This window comes from Polypterus senegalus, chromosome 16 (genome assembly GCF_016835505.1).
Source record: "Polypterus senegalus isolate Bchr_013 chromosome 16, ASM1683550v1, whole genome shotgun sequence".
NCBI classification, from domain to species: domain Eukaryota; kingdom Metazoa; phylum Chordata; class Cladistia; order Polypteriformes; family Polypteridae; genus Polypterus; species Polypterus senegalus.
The window spans coordinates 2,091,510-2,117,376 of record NC_053169.1 but is presented as its reverse complement, the minus strand read 5'-3'; the positions used below and the strand labels follow the sequence as shown (position 1 = coordinate 2,117,376).

General features: G+C 40.8%; 1 protein-coding gene and 1 long non-coding RNA gene across 7 annotated transcripts in view; one reads left to right on the top strand and one right to left on the bottom strand.

Annotated features, from left to right (window-relative positions):
- Nucleotides 1-25,867, bottom strand: part of LOC120516967 (lysine-specific histone demethylase 1B) — a 78,265-nt gene that overhangs the window by 6,000 nt on the left and 46,398 nt on the right. For 5 of the 6 annotated variants that reach the window (XM_039739005.1, XM_039739007.1, XM_039739006.1 and 2 more), the window contains 12 exons: nucleotides 22,073-22,268; nucleotides 19,835-20,019; nucleotides 18,028-18,198; nucleotides 16,140-16,214; nucleotides 15,764-15,898; nucleotides 14,149-14,320; nucleotides 10,429-10,556; nucleotides 7,945-8,076; nucleotides 5,993-6,067; nucleotides 4,900-5,016; nucleotides 1,805-1,930; nucleotides 280-402 (listed from right to left, as the gene is read on the bottom strand). In XM_039739005.1, the coding sequence (XP_039594939.1) occupies nucleotides 280-402; nucleotides 1,805-1,930; nucleotides 4,900-5,016; nucleotides 5,993-6,067; nucleotides 7,945-8,076; nucleotides 10,429-10,556; nucleotides 14,149-14,320; nucleotides 15,764-15,898; nucleotides 16,140-16,214; nucleotides 18,028-18,198; nucleotides 19,835-20,019; nucleotides 22,073-22,268 (1,635 nt within the window). Of the gene's footprint in view, nucleotides 1-279; nucleotides 403-1,800; nucleotides 1,931-4,899; nucleotides 5,017-5,992; nucleotides 6,068-7,944; nucleotides 8,077-10,428; nucleotides 10,557-14,148; nucleotides 14,321-15,763; nucleotides 15,899-16,139; nucleotides 16,215-18,027; nucleotides 18,199-19,834; nucleotides 20,020-22,072; nucleotides 22,269-25,867 lie in introns of those variants that run through there. The other variant, XM_039739009.1, reaches the window with a different exon arrangement.
- On the top strand, nucleotides 416-2,363 carry LOC120516970. The gene is made up of 2 exons (XR_005630952.1): nucleotides 416-498; nucleotides 2,104-2,363. It is a non-coding gene; the product is annotated as an uncharacterized LOC120516970 (long non-coding RNA).

Here is a 25,867-nt window from a genome sequence, read left to right as displayed (position 1 = left end):
TACAGAGAGAAATACATAGATAGACAGACAGATGAATATAGACAGACGGATATAGATAGATAGAGGGAGAGACGGATATAAACAGACAGACAGATATTGTCAGACATGTGCATAGGATGAGTCTACCGAATTGAAATGAAACCCAAATGGAAGGCAAGGTTTGTCTGTTTGTGTCGATCGCATTGTGAGCCGATTGTTAAGCTGGTTGATGTTTTGTGATCTTAATGGAGAAGTGAAGTGTGCCGGCCGCCCTTCATCGTTGCATTACCAGCAGATTACCTGTTCTTTAAAAAGTCCCCTCAGTATGCCCATACACATAGCCACAATTTTTTTGTCTTCCAGATCTTTGATGATTGAAACTGCATCGCCAGTGATGACGGACATTAGGACGCTCTGTTTACCCTGCAGATATAAAATAAAATGATGAGTGCGTGCGTTGTCAATGGAGAGAAAACAAAAACATATTTAGAAAGTTACCTACCATGGCTGTAGATCCAGGTACGTATTTACTTATTTAGAATAACGAATTGCTTTGTGGGGGGCGATTGCTGCCGACACTTCCAAAATGGAGGGAGGGTATGAAATGTGTATCCAGTGCAGTCCCTGACGCTATTAAAAGCGGATTTAGTATTCCCGTTTTACTAAACATACTTTGAACTTCTCTTGTGAAAACTTGGCACTACACCCACACTGCTACGTTCTCATTTAAAAATGACAATCGCCGTCCACACTTGCATTTTCACATCTTTTATAAAAGTATCTCTGCTCCACACTAAAACGACTGAACACACATGATGCACATGTTCACCTACACTGGCAGTGAAGTAAACAGGAAAAGAGAGAGTCCTCCATGCCAGACACTCACTTGCTATCTGCATTTACACACCGACAACACCAAAGGTGAATACAGAAAACAAAAAGCACGTCTTTGTCATTGTTCTTGAGAGCGACACTCGAGTGTAAGGCGAGCAAAGCGGCTGAGAAAACGCAATCAGCAGGACCCAATCAGGGAAGGGCCACGTAATGAGCACAAACCAATCACAGCGCAATTAAGGTTATGCATTTTTCCACACTTCTTTACACCTCAGCTCTGAGCTGGTGACTTCATTAGTCTCCATGTTCAGAGGTTCAAAATGCTGGGGGAGCGCAGACGAAAGGCAAAAACAGAGACCAGCGTCTGGGGTTGTAAAGGGAAACGCAGTCGTGAGGACGTCGAGTTTAGTGGCATTTTGATGTGGTGCCACTGCTTTTATCACATTGGCACTTAAAAATCAAACCTTTAGTATCCCCTTCAATTAAAATATCCACCATTTAGCAGGAGATCGTGAAGGACTTCTTCCACCGAGGATACGTCTGTGTTATTTGACAAGCTCTGTGCCATTTCTAATTACACGACTCCCTGTGGCAGACCTCACTCACTGACTAAAATCGTAGTACCCTCTGGCCGTCTCTTGAATTTTTCGACTTCGTTTGTTGGGATTTTTCCGTTTTGCGTTCTAAGGAAGTCATTTCAGCCCCAACACTGCATTTTGTCTGTTTGTTTCTTCACTAATCATGTGCAGAAACCAATCAGCTAGAAACAAATTCTTATTTTAATATACTCTGGAGACGATAAAATGTGGAAATAGTTTTGGGGGCTGAATACTTTTTCAAGACAGTGTGTACCCCATAAAAAACATTAAGTAATAATAATACATTTTCTTCATACAACACACTTCCAATGCTCAAGTATAAAATGTAACTAAGGATTTTCCTACAATCTGAACGCTTTGTTGCTACAAGTCATTAAAGGTCACATACTCACAGTTGGATCCATGTCATAGAATACACCAAAGAGGCCTCTCTTGTCAGGGACGGGTGGGATGTGTCCAAAGAAATCGGCCCCCTCAATCTTGCTGCTCCAGAATTTGTATGGAAACTGCATGGCAATCTTTGAAAGTGTAAATTGAAATCTTGAATTACTTTGCAGTTTTTGGAAGACAGCAAAGTCCTCCTTCAGCCAAAGTTCTAAAGCAAGTGCACCTCGAGTGGAGTCGGGTGTCTCTGCGCCCTGCCAGCCACCGATGGATTTACCTTCATGTGCGTTTTTTTTTTTAAACACAGGAAGGTCTGAAACGAGAAGAGCTGGACATGGAAACTGAGCCCTCGCCCTTTACATTCACGTCACGCTACGAAGTTCTCTTCAGCAAGACGTCACCCATTCGTGATCACCGACACACCAAACTGGGACGCAAAACTAAACACGAAAATGAGACGAGAGCAGGGAAACACAGAGAGGAGCTGGGTAATGAGGTGAGCACCCTCAGACTTGTCTTATTATCATCTCTTAATGTATTATTCTTTTCCCCTCCAAAAAAAAAAAACGACAGATTTTCACATTTTTTACGTAATATCTGCAACATCAACAAGCGGCTCAATATTCAAGATCGTTCTTGGCTCAAACAAAAAAATTCTTTGTTTTAAAGCTTTTGTTCTCAGCGTTGGACGGGTGCTCCGTAGGAGTCTTTTGAAACCTCCAGACATTTTGTGAGCCACTATTACACTGTGTGTCTTAAAATTGAATGAAGTTACCAATACAAGGTACCCCGGTGGATGATTTTTAGGTCCGATTACGCTTTGTTGTTTTGTATCACTCGATATACAAGAGTGGGGGGCTGAAGAAATTGGCCGTAAACGGTAAGTACAGGCTCGTGTGTTATTCAGATCTACTCAACAGTTTAAAAAATTGGAGCGTTTGTCAGAGCCGACATGGGAAAGTGAAGTCAAGTGTGTGGCATCATGTCGGTGCTCAAGAAGTGTAGGAATACTAATCTGTAATGTGACAGTTAAACGTGTGTTTCAGTAGAACAAAATGACAAGATTGAGATGTCTATTCATTCCAAAGTACAATCAATCCCATATCATTGAAACGATTGAGATTTATAATCCTAAACCACACTAAAACCAAACCCAAAACGATTCATAGAAGAATAATTGACAGCTCATGGATGTCAAAGTATATTTGGGGGGCCACTATAGTCAGGCAACGTAAAGGGTACATCTATACAAACTCCCACCCTCCAGAGCATAAAAGGAAGAAAACACAATCAGTTGGATGGCGAGATGAGAGAGGCAGAACGGTGAAATCAATTATGGAGCAGGGGTCAAATCCTGAAGGCTGCAATCCTATGGGGATAGGAAACGAAACAAACCTAAACCTAAACCTCACCACCAATTTAAAAGAACTTAACAGGTTTTATGCAAACCCACTATCCCTGTACTCCACTAATAACTCAGACAGACTTCCACAGAAAGGGATAAAATACACTGGACTAGGGATAGAGCAGAAAAAATACTCAGTAACTGCACCAAATTTCTAAACCTCCAATAATTCATTAGGGAGAGAGAGAGAAAAACAAAAGATGCAAACAGAGAGGATCCAACTTCCTCATAAAATCATATACTGTACTATCTAAAGAGGCTAAAAATGTGAGGGGACCTTGGTATATAAAAAAAAAAAAAAAACAAACTACCGAAAAATTTAGTGTCGATGGCTTATGCATCTCTGGGGACCCCACAGGACCAGAAACAAACAGTTGAAACTTCAGCGATGTGGGCGGAGACCATAGCAACCCTGTTCTTTTCCTACACCCAACCCTAACCCTACGAATAGGGTATAAACTTAAAAAGACCACCAAAACGCTAAAATGAATCCATAGCCTGAACTTAAAGTCTCTAACCCAAACTCAGACCCCACAGACCAACCTAATGACCCCTCAACCCAAAACAGAATCCCTGCAAAGTAAGGAGAGAAGGCCGAAGAACAGGAGATAACAGTTGAAAAAAACAGCTTTAAATATGAGGGGACCGCAGTATGAAAACCTCTAAAAAAGAACTGGCGACAATGGCCCGTGAGTCTCTGGGCACCCATGAGACCCTAAGCAAACAGCCCAGATTGCAGCGATGAGAATGGAGCTCATGGGCACCCTGTATCTTATCTTATCCTAACCATAATTCCAAGGTGCCTCTCCATAGTCTACCCAGATATGGCTCACATAATAGAGCTAACCAACCAACTGAACAAGGCCAAGGGAGAACACGTCAGAGCTTAGAGCCAAGCTACCTCCCAGATCCTAACCCAAACTAAAGCATACAGGACCCTAGGAGAGCCTGAATTCTGTGGCCAGGACCAAACCCAAGCTCAAAGCCCACAAGGCCAAAGTGGATACTGGAGGAAGAGAACAAAAAGAAGCTAATAACTCTAAGGACCCTCCCTACTGTCTGCACCCAGAAACGGCCCACACGATAACACCACGCAGATGGGAAAAGGATGACGGCTTCAAGGTTGGATGGAGTGTCTTCTGCCTTCCCAATGAATCCCCCTGTGCATTCCAGAGAACCACCGAGAACAGAGTTACAGTCCAAAAAGACCTAATCTGACAGTGAATTAGCAACAAAAGTGAGACCCACTGTGCTGTACAACCTCTTATTACTTAAAACAATGGATGTTTAGCAGAGACGCAGGCAGCGGTCCAGCAGACCCATTTTAGAAGGACATTAAGGAAACTCCACCAAATCTTAGAGAAAATAAAAAATCATTTTCCAATTGAGTTATAGAGGACACATTATGATTCTTCCAGATGAGCGGAATTAACGGACGTGCCAACGATGTAGTGTAGGAAACAGTAGTCCATTTGTCACCAAATAGGCTAAGCTCATCTGAAATCATTTCATGACTATGGAAAAATATGACTGTTTTAAAAGTAAACTTCAGGGACACGTTGCACAACATCGCAGAGCACCAGGAGACGAGCTCCACTCAGGGCACACGGCCAGCAGGCCTATGGAGGCTTGAGGAGGAGGACTGCATCCACTTCAAGAAGGGGGGGGTTGGAGTAGGGGTCTTCAAAATATGTTTACCTTCTCAATGACTCCGGCGCCCAGACTGTGCATGGCCTTTAGTTTCCTCTCTGGCAATGGTGGATTGAAACGAATGATATTCTTCTGAAGTAACGCCAAAGGGATTGTTATCAAAACCTGTGAGAAAGACCAGAAAGACCCTTAAAGAGAGTTGTGCCCACTCCTGTAATTACAACACACTGGCCAGCGGGTCGAGGAGACGTTCAGTTTAATTAGGTTCAAGGGGACAGGAAACTGAACTCTACGTACATATGAGGCTATTCATGCTTTCCTGTCTACAAAGAAGATGGACATTTTAAGATTACTGTATTTAGAAACTAGGGGGCTTCACCCCCTGCTCGCTTCGCTTGCCAACCCCCTTAACCTGCGCTACCATGCCAGCCACTTCGAGTCTCTGCCACTCACGTATGTGGATTTCACTTTCACCAAACAACAAATCTTTTAATTCTCGCGGATAGGCCTCTTCATTGGGAAGAAACACTACTGATGGCAACACGAATTAGACGATCTACAAGTCTCTGACTTGCAGTTTAAATCCGAACAATATCTATATACGTCTGTCATACCACCCAAGTCCAAATATTCAATCTCTTTTTGCTGTTTCGTTATCGTTAATTTCCATTTGTTTGCACTAATGCGATCTTTACCATCATTTTTTTGAGACTTTCGAATTTTCATACTTTCATAATCTCGAACGTGCTCTTCATGTGCATCACGCCAACATTTTTGAATTCTTTACGACGTTCTACTTTGTCATCATCTCTTTGTCTTTTATTTCCGGCCCCGGGCGTTGGTTAAATCTCTTGGCACAAAGTCTCGTCTCACGGGACATGAAAGTGTCTCTCTGGAAAAGCCTCGCCTGGAAAATCCCAGGCTAAAAAGTCTTCTCATATCCCAGGATTTTTTTTTATTATAATAGAGAGATAATATTTAATAAATGGGTGTAATGGCTCTGAGAAAACAATCTCATGTAGCTACATTATTACTTTTACAAATTAAAAAAATGTATTTTACTTAAAAACGTAGTCTTTTGGGGAAAATATGACAAGACCAGAATTATTATACTGAAACATCCCAGGTACGGAATATTTACCTTTTGTGCAATCCAGCGGGCGCCATTGCTCGCAATCACTGTGATGTCACCTCCGGTATAATCAATGGCTTCAACCTAAAGAATCACCAGAATGGACAGAGTACGTGTTAGTAGTTACCTTGTCATCCTTAAAAACAATTACCTTGGGCCGACGCATTCATTCTTCTTATGTTTCGTTCACGTAAACAGTCCTCTTTTTAAAGAAGGCAAATCAGAGTAACGGCGGAGAGGTTAGATGGACAACACATTCACATCCAGAATGGAAGACGAAACCAATCAGCCGCATTCCTTGTTTAATTGGGACGCCGTGAAGATGGAAAGTGAGCAAGCGGCGTCAAGCCAACAATGCAAAGGCGCAATCTGCCTCTCTGGCTGCGTTCAAGTTTTGTTATCACCCTGAATATTCTGGAGTGTCCACACTCACACTGGGCCGGTTTTAGAGTCCACAACTAATCCACGTGTGTGCTTTTTAGGGATAGACCGAACTTTAGAGCTTTATTTGTATCCTGGGGGAATCTTGGCTTTTTACAGAAGCTCCTTAAATAAATAGATAGATACAATTTGGTCTGAACACACAATACAATGACTATAAAGCAAGAAAATTCTAGAAAAAGAAAATTTCTGACTTAGCAGTGCCAGTGCGGTGCTATACGGGCACATTGCTGTTTGTATAAAGGAGCCCCCATCACGTTTCATGACACTCCTACACTGAATAACTCGTTGGCTGAAAATCCTTAGTGTTGGTGTCAGAGAGAGGATGTGCAGCATTGTTCATAATGGCACTCAGGTTTTGTTTTAGTTCTCTCATTTGCAACGATCTCCAGGGGGTCCTATAACTGAGGTTGCTCTTTTAATTAGCCTGTTGATGTGGTGGCCCTCTCTTGAAGTGAAGCTACCAGCCCAGCAACAACAACATTTATTTCTATAGCACATTTTCATACACAAAAGTAGCTCAAAGTGCTTTACATAATGAAGAAAAATAAAAGACAAAATAAGAAATTAAAATAAGCCAACATTAGTTAACAGAAAAAAAGAGTAAGGTCCGATGGCCAGGGAGGACAGAAAAAAAAAAAACTCCAGACGGCTGGAGAAAAAAAATAAATAAAAAAAAATAAAAATAAAATCTGCAAGCACACCACACTGGTCATCACCGAGTTATAGAAGATGTGAAGGATGTCACTACCAGCATTAAAGGAACGCCGTCTGCCAAGGACAAAGAGCCTGCTCGGTCTGCCCTTTCCTCGAGCTCCTCTCTGGTCTGAGACTTGACCCAACTCTCCCTGATGTGGACTGCCCGCTACTTGTAGGAGTGGACCACCTCTACAGTCACTCCTTGAGTGGCGACTGGACAAACAGGCTCTCCGGTGCGGCAAAAGTCAGCAGCCACGCTAGCCACGCTAGCCACTTTCACATGCAAGTTTGTGAAAAATCCTCTTGGTGCATATATATATATAAAAATATTTATTAGGTCTGGGCAAGTTAACACATTATTATCACATTAACACATTAATGATGACAATTATTTTATTGTGTGTTAATGCAGTTTTTGTTAATATTATTATTACATTGAAAGCCTCAGTCTCGCTTGCAATCGAGAGTAACTTGTTTTTCTGTAGCAAACTAGATAAAACGTTAACGTGCAGGCAGTGGCAAATAGCTTTGGTTTTACATTTGATTACATTAATGTTTAAGTTGAGATTTACAAGAAAGTTTTAACTGCTACTATGTAAAGGGAATACTGCTGTTAAAAAGTATCTAATTTGTTTAAAGTGTTTGCAGACCAAATACATGCAATACAATGCTTTTGAGTTCATTATTGAATTTTGCGCTTAACAATGTGATTGTTGGCAATTAATTTTAATCGTTGCCCAGCACTAATTATATATTATATACATATTCATGCATACTGTATATGTACACATCAATACTTAAACTCTAGAATGTTTTCCTACCGAGGTTTTAAGACGGATGTCTAGTCCATCTCCCAGTTTATTTATTAAAGAAGAATAACCAGCCGTTAAAAGTGTGTGGTCTCCTGTAAACTGGGCAAAAAATTCATTGTGGTCCCAGGAGCGTGCAGAAACCTTGAAAAAATAAGAAGTCATTATTATTATATATAGACATACAGCCATCAGACTAATGTCAAGTTACATGGCACATTATCAAAGGCACACCGTCTCCACCGTGAAGCGCCAGGCTAGAGACAGAGACAGAGACAGAGAGGATACTTTATTAATCCCAAGGGGAAATTCACATAATCCAGCAGCAGCACACTGATACAAAAAACAATATTAAAAAGTAATACAAATGCATAGACAATAACTTTGTATAATGTTAACGTTTACCCCCCGAGTCGCATAGTGTGGGGTCTCCTCAGTCTGTCAGTGCAGCAGGACGGTGACATCAGTCTGTCTGTCGCTGAAGCTGCTCCTGTGTCTGGAGATGATCCTGTTCAGTGGATTCTCCATGATTGACAGGAGTCTGCTCAGCGCCCGTTGCTCTGCCAAGGATGTCAAACTGTCCAGCATATTATATATATATATATATATATATATATATATATATATTAGTCCAAATGAATTTATTTTACAAGTTTTGAGTTTCATCCACTGACCTGTGACATGTACCGTGTACTGTAGACAAGACCACGCAGTGAGGATAGAGCTGTTGTTGCAAAACCCTCAGATATTAAGGAGGTACAAAGCCTGTCCAGCTCAGCTACTCAAACTGATGAGTGTGTGCGACTTCAGACACAATCTGAGCACTTAAATGAGATTCGTAAGGGTTTTGAAATGAAGACACGGTGAAGGAGAGATGTGCCCATATTTAGAACACTCGCCCTCCACATTTATTACTTGGGCATGACAAACAATATCTTCAGAAAATGCTCAGACATGACGGGTCTGTACCAGTCCTCCTGCTCTAGAGTAGTACAAATGTCTGCTGAAGGGCTGCTGGTGGCTTTAATGCTCCTATTTTTTCCTTTTGGTAAACTTGTGTGATATTTCTGTTTTAAGTGATTCGACTACACACATTTTGGTTTGTTGCCAGTTTTATCAGCATTTGATCTTCCATCCCTTACCACACCTGCTTGTCCTGAGCTGGGTCTATCCCAGAAAAGCCCGTCTTATATATTAATTGTGATTTAAGGCTGCATCACAGTCGACATCGATGATCAATATACAGTTTCCATGTTTGTCATGTGGCTGCACCAGATGACGTGTTGCCTTTTCAAACACTCATAATTACTGAATTTGTAAAAAAAAAAAAAAATGCATGATAATGTAATGGGTAAAAAAACAACATCCTGATAATGTGTGTTCTATAGAGCTTGCTAAAATCTTTTAAATCTAAAAAAAATTTACAGTTAATATGCATGTTAAACTGAGTATCTGCATGTTTAGTAAGAATTAAAAAACTAAACAGTATTCTGTACAGTTTCTCTCCAGCTGACTGAAAACATTTATATACTCCTATTACAGTTTATTGATGTAAAATGATACGTCTCTGTGTGCACAAACATCCTGCTTCAACCCGATTCCTGAATATGTATCATTAAAAACATACAATGTTGTACTGATTAAAGACACTTTATTGTACTGATTACAATCAGTGGGTTTACTGTTCCAGTTTACTGTCATGCGTCTGCCATTTTCAAAACCACTTTGTCCTGAACAGAGTCACTGAGGGTGTTTGGGTGGTCCTGGAACCCCTCCCAGCCAGCATAGGGTGCAAGGAAGGAACAAACCCTGGACAGGGTGCCAGTCCATTGCTGGGCAAACACAAACACACACACACACTAGAGCAAACGTAATGTTACTAATGCACCCAACATCCATGTCTTGTTGACTGTGGGAGGAAACCCACACAGACACGGGGAGAACATTTAACATTTAAAATGAGTTCATCAAGAACACGGGGTCACAGCTGGAAACTTATGAAGGGTAAATTTCGCACAAACATTAGGAAGTTTTTCTTTACACAAAGATCGATAGACACTTGGAATAAGCGACCAAGTAGTGTGGTAGACAGTAAGACGTTAGAGACTTTTAAAACTCGACTTGATGTTTTCTTGGAGGAAATAAGTGGACAGGACTGGCGAGCTTTGTTGGGCTGAATGGCCTGCTCTCGTCCAGAGTGTTCTAATGTTCTAACATGCAAGCTCCAGGCAGGGAGGACCCGGGGTGTGAACCCTGGTCTCCTTACTGTGAAGCTGCAGCGCTACCATCGTTATGTGTAATGAAATTCTCCTCAGACTACTGACAGTAACATGTCACCAACAAAAGAACCCCACAATAAAAAATACTGCAGTATATACAGAATGCAATGGCCTCAGGCAGTCCTTGGCTACTATAACTTCCATGTAATTATTACTAAAAAATAAGGATATTAATATTACCAAAAATAAAATACTTTATAAAGACAACTTCTCTTACCTGTTCTAGGGTGCTGCCACAGGCAAACTCCAAATTGCTGAGATGAAACTGTAAAACCTTCTCTTCTATATCACTGAACTGAATCCCAGACTCGTGTACAAAGGTTTTATAGATCTGCTGGATTTTTTCTGAAAATAAATCATGACATTGTTTGTCATTTTGCACACCCTGTTAGTTTCAGACGTGACTTTCTCTCTTACTGCCGCATTGCCAAGAAATTTGTGAGCCAGCAGCCTGAGACTCGTTTCGTACAAGGATGCTGATTAGGATCCTGTGTCAGCCACCATTTGATTGCTCTAAAGAGTACGTCAGTCATTAAGTGCTAATCTATTCAATGAACAGCAAGCGTTTCATTTTTGTGTACAGTGATCCCTCGCTATATCGCGCTTCGACTTTCGCGGCTTCACTCCATCGGATTTTAAAATGTAAGCATATCTAAATATATATCACGGATTTTTCGCTGGTTTGCGGATTTCTGCGGACAATGGGTCTTTCAATTTAAAGTACATGCTTCCTCAGTTTGTTTGCCCAGTTGATTTCATACAAGGGACGCTATTGGTGGATGGCTTAGAAGGTACCCAATCAGAGCATGTATTACATATTAACTAAAACTCCTTAATGATATGCTTCCTGCGCGGTGCTTGATTGTTTGCTTCTCTCTCTCTCTGACATTCTCTGCGCCTGACGGAGGGGCTGTGAGCAGAGGTGATGTTTGCTTAGAAGATACGGACGCTCCTCTAAAAAATGCCGCGGCAAACTTAAAAGCACACGTATTGATTTTTTAATTGTTTGCTTCTCTCTCTCTGACATTCTCTGCGCCTGACGCCGCTCCTTTGAAGAGAAGATATGTTTGCATTCTTTTAATTGTGAGAAAGAACTGTCATCTCTGTCTTGTCATGGAGCACAGTTTAAACTTTTGACTAAAGGGTGTTTTCATGTCTAGAGGGCTCTAATAATGTTAACAGTGTGGAAGAGTTTATAAGGGCTTAAAATATATAAAAATAACCATACAAACATATGGTTTCTACTTCGCGGATTTTCATCTATCGCGGGGGGGGTCTGGAACGCAACCCCCGCGATCGAGGAAGGATTACTGTATTCACTTTTTTCGTGACTGCCGACTATATAAAAGAACTTGTCCTTCATTCATAAATACAGCTCTTGTATTGCTTCCCCGTTTTAAACTCTTATTTCATTCTGTAGGGGACACCCATGCGTGAAGTGAAGTCGGCCAGCATTCAGTCCAAAGCCTGCTGTTCCAGGTTTAGTACCATGATGTGAATTTACATTTCCAAGAATGTGAAAAAGGTGAACCAATAGCCAGGGATCCATGTAGTCCATAATTTGATTTTTTTTTGGTTTAGAGAAGTTAGTTAACAACACGACGACGTAAACCCCTTAAGAGAGAATCTTCAAGAAAAGAAATACTGTACAGTGGAACCTCGGTTTGCCAGCATAATTCGTTCCGGAAACGTGCTCGCAGTCCAAAGCACTCGTTTATCAAAGTGAATTTCCCCATAAGAAATAATGGAAACTCAGATGATCAGTTCCACAACCCAAAACTATTCATATAAAAATGATTAATACAAAATATAAAGTAAAAATACATAAAACAAATTAACCTGCACTATACCTGTAATAAGAATCATGGCTGGTGTGAGTGAGTGTGATATAGCGGGTCCACGGCTCGTTTAGTAAAGGCCATTTTTAAATAAATGATCACCGTTCTCGTGGCGGCTTAGCGAGGGGGCGTTGGGCCATAGCAAGCCACGGGGCGATCTGTGGTGTGGGCGTTTCTCACCGAGTGCACAGGTGAGGGACTGCCCACATCCGTGATTTCTCCCGTGGCTAATATGCTACAGCTGCTATGGCCCCTCGCATTATAAAAAGAGAAGCGCGAGTCGGTTGGAGGGAAACAGAAAACGAACAGGAAAGGAAAGAGAGAACGGAGGTTACAGGGAGAGAGGAAGCAGGTCGGTGCAAGAGAGAGAGAGAGACACACGGTGCATGTGTGTGTGTGGAGAGCGAGCGAACGAGCGCTCATGGACAGCTGCAAGGGCCTGGGTGTTAGGCCTACACCCAGGGGTTGGAGTTGTTGTTGCTCCCGCCGAGCGACCAGGTAGCGGGAGTAACCAGAGAAGGATGGCTGGACGCGTAAGGCCGAGAAGCTGCGGGAGTCGGGAGGCTTGGGCGGTAAAGTCCCTGGCATGAGTGTCCTGGTTGTCAGGGAAGCCAAGTCTCAGATTCTGGGATGAGTGCCAGACTGAAGCCAGGGATTGGGAGGTCTCCAGTCTCGTTGCAGGAGTTGAAGAGGGCAGCTGCAGAGAGCGTCTCACCTGCTGCAAAGCCTAACTGGGAGAAGCAGGTGAGACGCTAACAGAAAAGATGCACCAAGCTTGTCATTGTTGTGTTTTTAAAGACTGCTTCCTGATCGTTTTAACCTCGTTGTTTTAAGATTTTTCTATTTATTGGTTTTAACCTCCACATTTCTTTCATGGGATTATTTATTTATGGAATTATGAAAGCACTGTACTTTATTTATTTGAACACTTGTTTTTGTTTGACTATTTTAATAAAAGCACTTTTGCACTTTTTACCATCCCCTTGCTCAATTGTTTATTGCCTCCACTGACTAGTTCACTCGGTGACATTATCGACGGTGTTGGGTTGAAGGGCTCCCGAATAGCGATGGGAGCATGGAGCCAGAACCCGCATCGTCACAGTGAGTTTCTAAACTCTTGTGGGATTCCACCCAACGGGACGACACATGGAAGAGCGTCCCAAAGCAATCGCAGTCTCCCAGCGCTGTAGCAGTTCGCCGTATAAGCGTATCCAAAAAGATCGCGGACAGGCTATAAGCGCCTGTCGTCGATGGGTGATACAAGGAACATTATAAAGGTCGCGGTACAATAAATAACCGCGCTGTTGCTGTTTCAAGCTGAATAAAGCTGGTGTTGTTAAAGTACCGAGACTCAGCTTCGTGTTTTGGGGTGCAAGACGGGGACTCGCACTTCACAGCACACATGTGCGCGCGCGCACACACACAGTCACAATGCTGTAGTAAACAGTATACACTCGTACAGATGTTGACTATATGAGTGAGGCACGCAGACTCAGACGGACAATAGGAGACGATTGCCCTCAAGAGGAGAGAGAGGCGCGCGAGAGAGAACCACCATCAGCTCAGTTGTGATCACATGACGCTCAGCAGACAAAATGTATCCGTACTACTCGTATTGCAAGACATCGCTCGTTTATCAAGTCATAATTTATTAAAAAATTTAGCTCGTCTTGCAAAACACGAATAAACCAAGTTACTCGCAAACCGAGGTTCCATTGTATCAATATTCACTAGTCATGGGTGGAAACGCAGAACAAATGAGGATCACATTGAGATCCAGTATGGTAACAAGGAGACTTTTCTAAGTATTTCCTAAAATGAATTACTGGATTTTATTCTGTATTTGTAAACAACATGTAGCTTTATCTGCAGAAATTCAAAGGATTCTTTGTCAGGGCTGAGACTATGGGCAGTAGAACACCATAGTAAAAATACCACTGATGGCAGAGACTTGCCAGTTTATTCCTCTTATCAGTACTACTAATTTCACGGCCATCTTTTTATTTACTGTTGGCTTCAACAACACGACTCAGGGTTCAGAGGTCGACTCACGGGGGCCTTATTTTATTTTTTGACACATTATTTTTTACAATACTAACCTCCCAAAGGAACATCTTGATTCTGGCTTTTGTCTTTCCTCCATTCAGATACAACATCCAGGATGGCATTAAAGTGAAAATCCATCCGTTTGTCTATCGTAGGATCCGTCACTCGTCCTCCTTCTTGAATAAGGTCACATCTTTCTTTAAGTTTATGCATTTTAATACCAATCTGAAAAATAAAATTAAAAACAAAGTGATTTTTTAGTTTAAAAAAATTAGTAGACTGCAGTCTGAAAGAACGCAAACATCTTGCCAATCCTATACCTACTGTATGTTAGATTTACAGGACTCTTGAAAACAGGACCAGTGGATGAGGGGAGTGGCGGACCTTCAATCCAATCACTCGAGCCTGTGTGAACGTGCGTCCTCTGTGTGCACTGCTCTGGTTTTCCGGAATTATTTATTTAACAGTATTTTAGCGAAAGATGCAAGCTTTTGTATGTTGTGAGCGTGCGACTGGATGACATGACATATGGAGTGGCACGAGTCATGGGAGATCTTTTTTGTTTTTATGGACATTTTTGATATCATTTCCTGTGGTCCAGCACAATGGACCCCCATTTCTTTGTTATGTCCGATCTCCCATGAAAATAATGAGATTAAAATTTTTTTTCTCACTCAATATTACAAAGCTAGCTTGAGTTCATGCCGCCCAGGGCGGTGCTTCAATTTGCTGCCCTCCAACATATCTGAATATGCTAACCTATTTAAAAAGAAAATTAAAATGACGTAAAAGAAAAATTAAGATAAACTTTGCATAGATTTATTCATATATAGATAAACAGCAATAATTTTTCACATATATTTATAAGCATCAACTAGACAAGAATATAGTATACGGAGGACCAGATCTAATTATGCAACTTTTAATGCAATGCAGGAATACGATGCAAGAAAAAAAATTGTTTGAAATATCTTGTAATAAACGAAAATGGACTTGCATTGAATTAATTCACTGATTTTCCATGTAATGTCCCACTTCTCCTCCATTCAGTTGTGAATTCTCTATGTAATAAACTTAATAAATTATAGTGTAATGAAAATTGCATAATTAGATCTGGACCACCCTGTAGAGACACACTGATAAGCTGTTATTAGTTCAATATAATTACGCTGCGAAAACCAGAACCAGTGTGGTGTACAAGTGATAGGTGGGGATGATTTCTGCGCAGAGCAAGCGCGCATTTGGATTAATAACTAAACAAAATTATAAATTGTAAATTAATTATCTTCCTAGAAATTATTATTGGTGTAATGTTTATGTTTATTTTTGTTATTGCCTCATAAATTTCAACTGCTGTGTCTCATGCCGTCACACAAGGACAGTCTGGAAATTGCTTTTGAAGCATTTGAGGATAAAAATCAGAGAATTTGACTTTTTTCATTCATGAGTGATATTATTTTTTCCGAACCCTGCTTCTTACACACGAATTGTACTGAGCCGTTTGGCCAATAATGCTGCCCCCAAAAATGTGCCGCCCCCTCCGCCACTGAAACCACATAGGGTAACAAACAAAATGTCATTTTTGTGTGGAGTATTCTTTTAAGATTACACAAAATAAAAACCATTACAGTTTTGCCAGAACAGGTAACTCAAAGGACTAACACTCACCTGCTCACACATCAATGCTATGGGGTTGTTAATACAGCCGTTAACTATCTGGGCTCCTCGTCCCACCATAACTCCAAGTGAGGTGTCATCCCATACCCGTCCACCGATGCGATCTCTGGCCTCCAAAACTGTCACCTGACAATGAAACGCAATAATATTCAGTCACACATGTCACGGTGTACTTTATTCCCCCCTTTTCTTTAATTTCAATGACATTTACTCTTATATAGCATCCTATCTGTTGGTTACTCTCAGAGCTCAGAACAGGGATAATATAAATAAATGCAAAGATTGTCTTATTCTCTTATATGAGGCAATAAATGTAACGTACAAGTAGTTCCACATATCCTCACATTGTTAGCGTGATGTGGCTTACCTGCACTCCAAAGTTTTTGAGCTGACGAGCAGCGGCCAAGCCTGATGTGCCTGCACCAATAACAATCACCGATTTCTGATGAACAGAAGGACAAGACAAACGTCAGTCATCTGCTGTAACACTTGATTTTATGGTTACCTAAACTCCACAAAAAAAATACACAAAAGTCTCAGTTGTTTCAGGACACGATATTGAAAACTCGGCATTAAATTTATTTTTTACGCTAAAAGTCAAGCATGCTTAAAAACTTAAGTACAAGAGTTACAAAACTGTAATAATTCTAAAAACACAGAGCCACTGTACCTAAACATTATGTTATCAAACAGAAATTCTTGCTAAACTGTCTAATACACTTTAATACAGGAGAAAGTAGTGTGAAATTACACCTTTTATTGGCTACCTAAATAGATTATAAATGAAAGCTTTCGAGGTAGCTAAGGCCCTTTCATCAGTTAAGGTGTAACCTTGGTTACTCTCAGAGCTCCTAACAGTGATAATATAAATAAATGCAAATGTAAAGATTTTCTTATTATCTTATATGAGACAATAAATGTAACATACAAGCAGTTCCACATATCCTCACCTTGCCTGATGATGGTATTCGCCTGGTGATGAGCGGTGCATGGTTTCCTCCAAACGTGACGCCTGGCATTCACACCAAAGAGTTCAATCTTTGTCTCGTCAGACCAGAGAATTTTGTTTCTCGTGGTCTGAGGGTCGTTCATGTGCCTTTTGGCAAACTCCAGGCGGGCTGCCATGTGCCTTTTACTAAGGAGTGGCTTCCGTCTGGCCACTCTACCATACAGGCCTGATTGGTGGATTGCTGCAGAGATGGTTGTCCTTCTGGAAGGTTCTTCTTTCTCCACAGAGGACCTCTGGAGCTCTGACAGAGTGACCATCGGGTTCTTGGTCACCTCCCTGACTAAGGCCCTTCTCCCCTGATAACTCAGTTTAGATGGCCGGCCAGCTCTAGGAAGAGTCCTGGTGGTTTCGAACTTCTTCCACTTATGGATGATGGAGGCCACTGTGCTCATTGGGACCTTCAAAGCGGCAGAAATGTTTCTGTAACCTTCCCCAGATTTGTGCCTCGAAACAATCCTGTGTCAGAGGTCTACAGACAATTCCTTTGACTTCATGCTTGGTTTGTGCTCTGACATGAACTGTCAACTGTGGGACCTTCTATAGACAGGTGTGTGCCTTTCCAAATCATGTCCAGTCAACTGAATTGACCACAGGTGGACTCCAATGAAACATCTCAAGGATGATCAGGGGAAACAGGATGGACCTGAGCTCAATTTGGAGCGTCATGGCAAAGGCTGTGAATACTTATGGACATGTGCTTTCTCAGTTTTTTTATTTTTAATAAATTTGCAAAAACCTCAAGTAAAGTTTTTTCACGCTGTCATTATGGGGTGTTGTGCGTAGAATTCTGAGGAAAAAAATGAATTTAATCCATTTTGGAATAAGGCTGTAACATAACAAAATGTGGAAAAAGTGATGCGCTGTGAATGCTTTCCAGATGCGCTGTAACTCGGCACATCCAGCCACACTGTTCACGTAGTCACGACTCGATCGGATCAGTCAGACTTTGACTGTGCAGGAAGCATAAAGGACAACAGGAGATGACCCCTGTTTTTGGGTTTTGTCATTCCGATTTATGTGGAAGAGGACATAATAAGGATTGTACAGAATTAGTCGAGGTCTCTTCCCTTTTTTTAAGCAAGATATCTGAAATCAGAACACATAAGGAGAACAAATACAGGCAACAGAAACAGAGCCCTCAAGGTGGACTGCTGTCTTATCTGGTACGAGATATGGAATACACTGTGGAGTGCGGAAATGATATTGAAAGAAAGCAGATCGTTAGAGAGAGAAGAGTGTTACTTACTTTGGTGTATTCTTTTGGTAGAAGAGGGTGCCTAACAGACAAGATTCCAGTATTTACGAGGCCCTTTCTTGTCATGAAGTGAAGAATTCGCTCCATCTCCTGAACACAGCGAACCCTAACCAAACCACGAACAATAATGTGAGGTGCGCATTTCTCTGGAGTCAGGACTTCCTGCAAAAACAGCACAACACATTGGTTTTAAATTGAATGGATTCTTTGAATGTCCCAGGTGTCCAACACAGACATGTTATTTATCATCATTTAGCTTTTTAGGGGAGAGACTCCTTTACTGGCATCACAGGTTCAACAGAAACCCCTCAACTGGTTGTGTTCACTAAAGTTTTTAGGTTTTACAACACAAACTCACATGACTGTGAGAAAAAGGTACTTTTTAAAATTATGAAAAAATTAAAAAAGAAACTTTATTATAATGAATACATGGCGCATTATATGTATAAACAGTAACTTATTTGTTTTATATTAAAAGAATCTTCTTACTTAATCTAAATCAGCGTACTCTAATCTAATTCAACTTGCCCTGCAATTCTCCATCGTGTAATGTGAAATACCCAGGAGATGAAATCATCAGCTACTGTTGCCAAGTTTGACGAGGGGTTGTGCAAATGTGAAGTTGGCGTAAGCAGCACCCTGTGCCGTCTTCATTCAATGCTTGATTAAGTGTGTGTGTGTGAGCAGAGCAAACGAGAATTCCAGTGAATAAGAAGGTCGACCCTTTTTAACTTGGACGCATCTTTAAATGATACATTACAAAAAACACTGCAGAGGTTTTACATTTCTCTCCAAAGTATTACCTGACTGGTCTGAAACGACACTAAAATAACAAGATTTCACTCCCCAAAGTTAAACCTTATCTCCAAAAAAAAAAATTTTTTTTGAAAACTCCTTTATTCCAATACAGGGTGTGACCACTAGGGGGCACTGCAGCACCCCAAACCCCAGATAAAACCACACAGACAAGTCTCAATTTAAATAAAATATTTATTTTTATAAATACCTTGTACACATAGGTGTCAAGTGGGGCATAAACCAGACACACTACAATTCTTCACTTTCTTTTTTCATTCTCACCCTTCCACTCCTCCTTGCAAGCTTCGTCCCCTTCCACCCAACTCTGACTTGCCTGGATGAGCTCAAGTGGACTCTTTTGACTTGAAGCCGGGAGTAATTTCGGGTCAATCAGAAGTCCCACAAAGTAGAGATTGTTAATTCTTTCAGCTCCCCCTGGTGGCCCCCACGGAACCCAACAGGACTGCGTCACGGGTCTACAGGTTCCAGTATGCCCTGCTGGTGTCCGTGTGGGAATCCTAAACCAGGTCGTGTATTTGGAGGAGAAAATATTTAGCAGTGCTCATCTCCCCCAGTCCTTCCATTGTACTGGCCGACTAGCTGGACAAGAATCCTTGTTCACTCCTGGCCAGGATGCCAGTCCATGTGTGCCGTCTATTACAAGTGTCATAATGGCAACAATAGAAGAAAAGCACAAAATGGCACCGGATGAGACACCCTCACTGTACCTGGTTAAAGACACCAAATTAACCTAAACTCATCTTTAGGAACCGGAAGAAAAACTGTGGAGTACATGGAGAAAATCCATGCACAGGAAGAGCATGCCAAATCCACACAAATTGGGCTACCAATTTAAACTCAATTGTCTGGACCTGTTAGGAAGTCCTACTGACCACAACATCATCCATAATAAATACAGCGAGCAGGGTTTTAAAAAACTCACTTGGCAGGTTTTAAACTTTATGATGCATCATCTCCTACAAGAATATATTATACTTACTTTACAATTCCTATACCAAGAGGCCAAGATAAGATTCCTTAAGGCGAGGTACATTGTTGGGTCCCGAGAATATTCGGGGAATTCATAAAGCTCGTCCAGTTCCATCACATCTGGTCTCACACAAAGAGCTTTACCACACTCATTGGGTTGATAGAAGGGCTGGAAATACTGGCTTAATCCTGTGACTTCAAACAAAAAGGAATTACCTTTGATGTAATAAAAAATAGAAACATCCTGGCAAAAAAATGCAAACACTTTTCTTCAAAATATTTTAAGCAATTAACACCTGAGCAATTGGAAGACAGGATTCTTGACCAGTGAATGAGGCGAAGGGGGGCAGATCTTCAATTCAGAGGAAGATTATTGTGGGAAAGACACCTGTCTTGTTTATTGTCTGCGTGTAAATTTTCTGGGAGTAACTGTTAAATAGAGATTTCAGCAAAAAACACACACATTTTGTACGTATGTGGGCTATGCGATACCAGTTACGTGACAATCTGTTTGACATTGCCCAGAATTGCTCACCCCTTCCCCATTCAATTTGAATCTGTCATATGTCATTTCTCCATAAAAATATGAGATTAAAAATGTTTCTCAGCCACCACTACAAACTACACGGGGTGGGTAACATATAAAAAAAAAAATGTGGACCCGAGTGTCAGTAGGCTTTACGCCCTAGGAACCAAGTTACCCGAATTATTCTAAAACATTTCGGTAATTATTAACCTCTCTGATGCTGATCTTTCTGATCATAAAACATGTCATTACGATAGCAGTTGACAAGAAGAATGCATTGTTAATTGCAGAATTACGGTATTTGAGGGTTCCTCTAGAGTGCCTCTTTCTCTTGAACGATTTGGCTTAAAAACTAATCAGCACATCTCATCTCGTAACGGGCTTAAGTTTTAAGTTTGGGATTTTTCCATCCAGCCGTTTTAGACCATCCTCAAGAACCTGTGACACATATAGACAGACACACATCATCGAGATAGCAATGTTTTCGGTATCGGGGGAACCCTAAAATGTCGAGATCCTTCGTAAACCGGAGACTGAAACTTTTGTCGAATCTAAAGCTTTTGACGATAGGCCATGGTGGCGGAGTTAGCAAAGCAAAAGAAAGTTAATTTTGGAGTACAGAATTCCTTTATGGAACTTTCAAAGGAACAAAAGTTTTTTTTATGTTACTTTTGCTGTGTTGTTTGTATTGATGGCTGATAAAAAATTTTTAATCCAGGAAAATGGAAATAAAAGTTTCTGATACAATGGGCTTTAACTAGTGCAGTGTTTCCCAAACTCGGTCCTGAGGGACCCCCCGTGGCTGCAGGTTTTTGTTCCAAGCAGATTCCTAATCAGTGACGACACCTCATTTAATTAGCTGCTATTATTTCTCTTTTATTCCCCATTCAGAAAAGCACAGCAGCATGATTTTTACATTTATAAGACATTTAGAAATATTTCTGCTTTTGCTATCGATTTAAATGCTTAACTCTCGTTTGTTGATTTAATTAGATTTTGCTCTCTTTGTGCAGGTATCTTAATTAATGACAATAAAAAACGAGCAGAGCAGACACGCTGGCAAACAACACCAAATGATCAAAGGCTGCAAGTACTTTAGCGTCAGACCCACCAATTAGTAAATAAAGGATTAATTAAACAATTAGAACACCTAGAAAAGTAGAATGAAAATCAAGATGAAAATACTGTTAAAAAGAAAAAAAAAATACATCATTCCCATATAACTGCTTGGTACTTTTTAAAATATATATATATATTTTGTTTTTACCAAACTTAGCTTTCTAATTTCTATATTGTTCCCAAAACACAGAACTTGGGATATAACACATCACTTAATTAGCCCAGGAGTCCAACAGGTTGGAATAAAAACCTGCAGCCACAGGACCGAGGTTGGGAAACACTGAGCTAGTGCCAACGAGGGCCAGCGCTGACATTTACAGTGATAATGTCTTGTTATTCTCTACGGTATATTTTTTGCCAGACACAGAGTTTATTCAGTTTTGGTTTTTTTTTCTAACTTTGAAGATGACACCTTGAGTGATTTCGTTCAGATGTGCCGTCTTCGCATGATCCTTTATAACTCAGATTTACAATAAAAAGGAGACACAGAATGGTCCTTGAAGACGTCCGGCTGGCTCACTGCTAGCACAGTCCAGTGCCTGTGACATTAACAGAATAGGCAAGTAAAGAGAGTAAGAAAAACAAAAATGTGTTGGACCTTACTTTGAGGATGGATTATCTTGAGATGTTCAGACTTCTGCATATCATGGATGGCGTGACTGCAGGGGGAGCCCGAGGGGCTCATACCCACACAATCTGGATAGTAAGCAGACAAGAAAGGGTCAGCAGGACTGTCCTTAAGCAGGGGAGGCAAGATGAGCATTGAATGCCACCAGCTGTCGATAACTTCAGCCACTCTCTGTTGGAGACAGCAATAATTCATCACTGTACAATCTGCAGGGCTTCGACACCATCAACTCAAAATGTAATCAACCTGTGCAGAAATGACGCAAAAGCATCCAGAACATAGCATTCACTCAGAAAATGGATTTTAGGGTTTTCCTCCGACATATTGGTAAGGCACGCACAAAATAAACTCCATTTTATTTAAATGTTCTGCCTGATGTTATAATAAGCAGGAGTGAGAATGTCCAGCTCAGGACTGCAGCAGACAAATGTGTCCGTACAAAAAAAAAAAAGAGACACACAGACTGAAGTGGGATTTAACATTTTAACATTTTTGTCAAGAATAAAATTGCTGCGTTAATTTTGGAAAAAACATGAAACATTATTATTGTAATTACGTGACAAGAATAACATTTTTGAGCAATAAAATGAAGCCGTGGCAGACCTGTGAATGTTTTAAGTATTGGCAAATTAAAAACCAAAGCATCTGCTTGGTAAAATATTACCAGACATCCCTGTGCTTAAGTGTCCTACTTCAGAATGTCTGATTTTTGACAACTGTCAAGGGTTGGACACCTCGCACGCTGAATTCCAAGGAGGTCTGTGTAAATTATGGCATCAGGATTCAAAGGCGACCGCACTTTAAGATTCAACTTCAATAAGAAGATTTGTGTGTTAAAAAACTAAAGGCATTGCAATCATTTTAAAGTCTGTAATCGCTGCCGGGTAACTTGTGAGATGTGTCTGGTGGGCATAAGAGCACCACTTTGGTCCCTGGCCCTAACAACTCCGATACAATTCCTATCTCAAAGATTTTTCTATTTTTTTTTTTTCCCCAGCAAGCTTAGAGGCTAACACTAAAGTAAAGTAACTACGGGGTGGAGAGTTCACTTGCTCTTCTGAGTGTGAGTGGGGACAAAGGAGCACATCCACAGGTGGAGTTGCAAGGGACAGCCGCTGTCCAAAGCTGAATAAACCGAACCCTTGACAAGAGGCGGATATGAATTACTAAAATGTGATGTTCATTCAATGTGCTACCAAATATGTGAAAGGCTCCAGCATGTTAAGGGGTCCCCACTGTACACAAAAAGCATGTCATGTTTGTTTCATTTTTGTCTGCCCAGCCTTCCATTTCAGAACGCGGTTATTAAACTCAGGGCTGTGGGGGAGGCCGAGTCGGTCACAACAGCAAACGACATACGGTGGGACCCATCAGTGAACAGGGGGCCACAGCAGGGCTGGAATTAGGCATAAGTCAAACGAGATATACCCTGAAGGCATCTCTCAAAATTTCAGACTGATTTTTTAAGTTTACAGTTTAAAGTTCTATTGCCGTTCTTGGGGTGGTCCAATCAGGTTTTCTTTTTAGATCCGATACCGATCATTGATTTCACGTTTGTAGAATTGACCCGTTTTTTTTATCCTTTTACAAATTTACATTGAGGTCCTGCATAACCGGATGTTACAGTATGTATGATAAAGTGCTAACCTTGGTATTTTTACAATTAAAATGCCGATGGCTGGTTTTACCTCTTCATTGTTTATGAGCAAAAAGAAATTCTGTAGGCTTTTTGTTCAGTGACCATAAAAAAAAAAAATCAAATAGTACTTGGGAGTAGTCAAATGGGGGTGGCATGGTGCCGCAGAGGGTAGCGATGCTGTGTGGAGTCTGCACTCTGTTTGTACTCCGGTTTCCTCCCACAGTCCAAAGACATGCAGGTTAGGTGAACTGGCGATTCTAAATTGTCCCTAGTCTGTGCTTGGGGTGTGTGCCCTGCCCGGGGTTTGTTTCCTGCCTTGCACCCTGTGTTTGGCTGGGATTGGCTCCAGCAGACCCCCGTGACCCTTGGATAATGGATGGATGAACTAAAAATGTGTACACAACATATTTATCCATATGACATAAAAGAAAATAAAATGCGTGTTTTCATTACAAACTGCAGTTCTAATAAGATGTCTATCAAGAAGACACAAGGCTAACGTGCTTAACAGGTTCACATGTTAATGTAAGAGCCAAACGTGTCTATTTAACAAGCCCATCATCTACTAAGCAGCAAGGGCAAATTGTTTCTTATCCCTTCTTTTTGTAATTAATAACACGAGCCGCTCTACCAAAAACAAGCTCGCTCAACTGTCCACATTCCGACAAGGAGGATCCATTTTAATCACGGCACAAAATGAACAGGGCTGAACTCATTAATGCAGCTTCTCTTTTAATTTCTGCTAAAGACGCGCCTTCTCTTTCTTTCCACTCCAAGCTCAGCTGGACTGCTGTACATCTGCTGTTCCTCTCCATGCACAGGGCGACTCCTCAGATTCCTCTTTCTCAGTTTACTTTTCCACTTTCTTTAATGTGTAAACTAACATTACAGCCTTCTCTCTCCTTATAGCATGGATTCTTTGTCAGGTATCATAATATTCCTGATAAAGGACCACTGTAACTAAATTACTATACGGCCTAGAAAAACAGATTTTTAGGGATCAGGTCATTTATCGATCACTGATCGAGTCATCTGGGGCCAAAAAAAAAATCAGGTGGCTTAGATCACAGCCAATCGAAAAGCTTCACCTGCCGCCACATACATTTTTTATGCATCCTGATGACACTCTTATCAAGTTCACTTGTCCGTAAGCTTATTCTCTACTAACACTTGTCAAACTGGGTCTTTACAGCTTCCCATCGTTTAGGCCTCGGGTGCCACATCCATCCCAAAACCATCTAAAATTGTCAATTAGTTTCACGCACTCATCTCTGGGATGTGAATGAAAAACCAGAGGAAACAAAAAACAAAAATCATCAACAGACACAGGGAGCCCATCAGCACCCAGGCCAAGGATTCAAACACAGAACTTCAGAGGCTGCGAGGCTGCAGTGCTAAACACTTAACAACATGATCTATTTGAAAAATCAGATGGGATTTTCAACAAATTTGTTTTAAAAGGAAAAGCAAAAGAACACAAAAAAAAAATTAGATGTTGCAGCCAGAAACAATAATCACTGAAATATACTAATTTTGACTTATTAATGTTTGACAACATTTATTTATATAGCACATTTTCATATAAAAAATGTAGCTCAAAGTGCTTTACATAATGAAGAAATAAAAATATAAAAGACACAGTAAGAAAAATAAGTCAACATTAATTAATATAGAATAAGAGTAAGGTCCGATGGCCAGGGTGGTCAGAAAAAAAAAACTCCAGACGGCTGGAGAAAAAAATAAAATCTGCTGGGATTCCACACCATGAGACCACCCAGCCCCCTCTGACGTACTCATTATAACAAACAAAGTTTTAACTTCATAATATCAGAAGTATTCATCTTTGATATAACCCTTATACACTATAACTGTTAAAAAAGGCTTTATAAGTTTCTATATTAAAACTGTGAATATTATATACTAGACATTAAGCCCGTTACAATAGCGGGCGCTAGAACAGTAGTGCATAAACATTAGTAGGACCAGTCTATATTAAATGGCAAGGGACCCTGACCTCATTCTGTTTCTGGTCTTAATTTTTTTTTTTTGTCAAAAATATTATTACTTTTTAAAGTAAAATAATAATAATAAAAATAAAATAGAAATGTACATGACAATACAGTGAGTATAA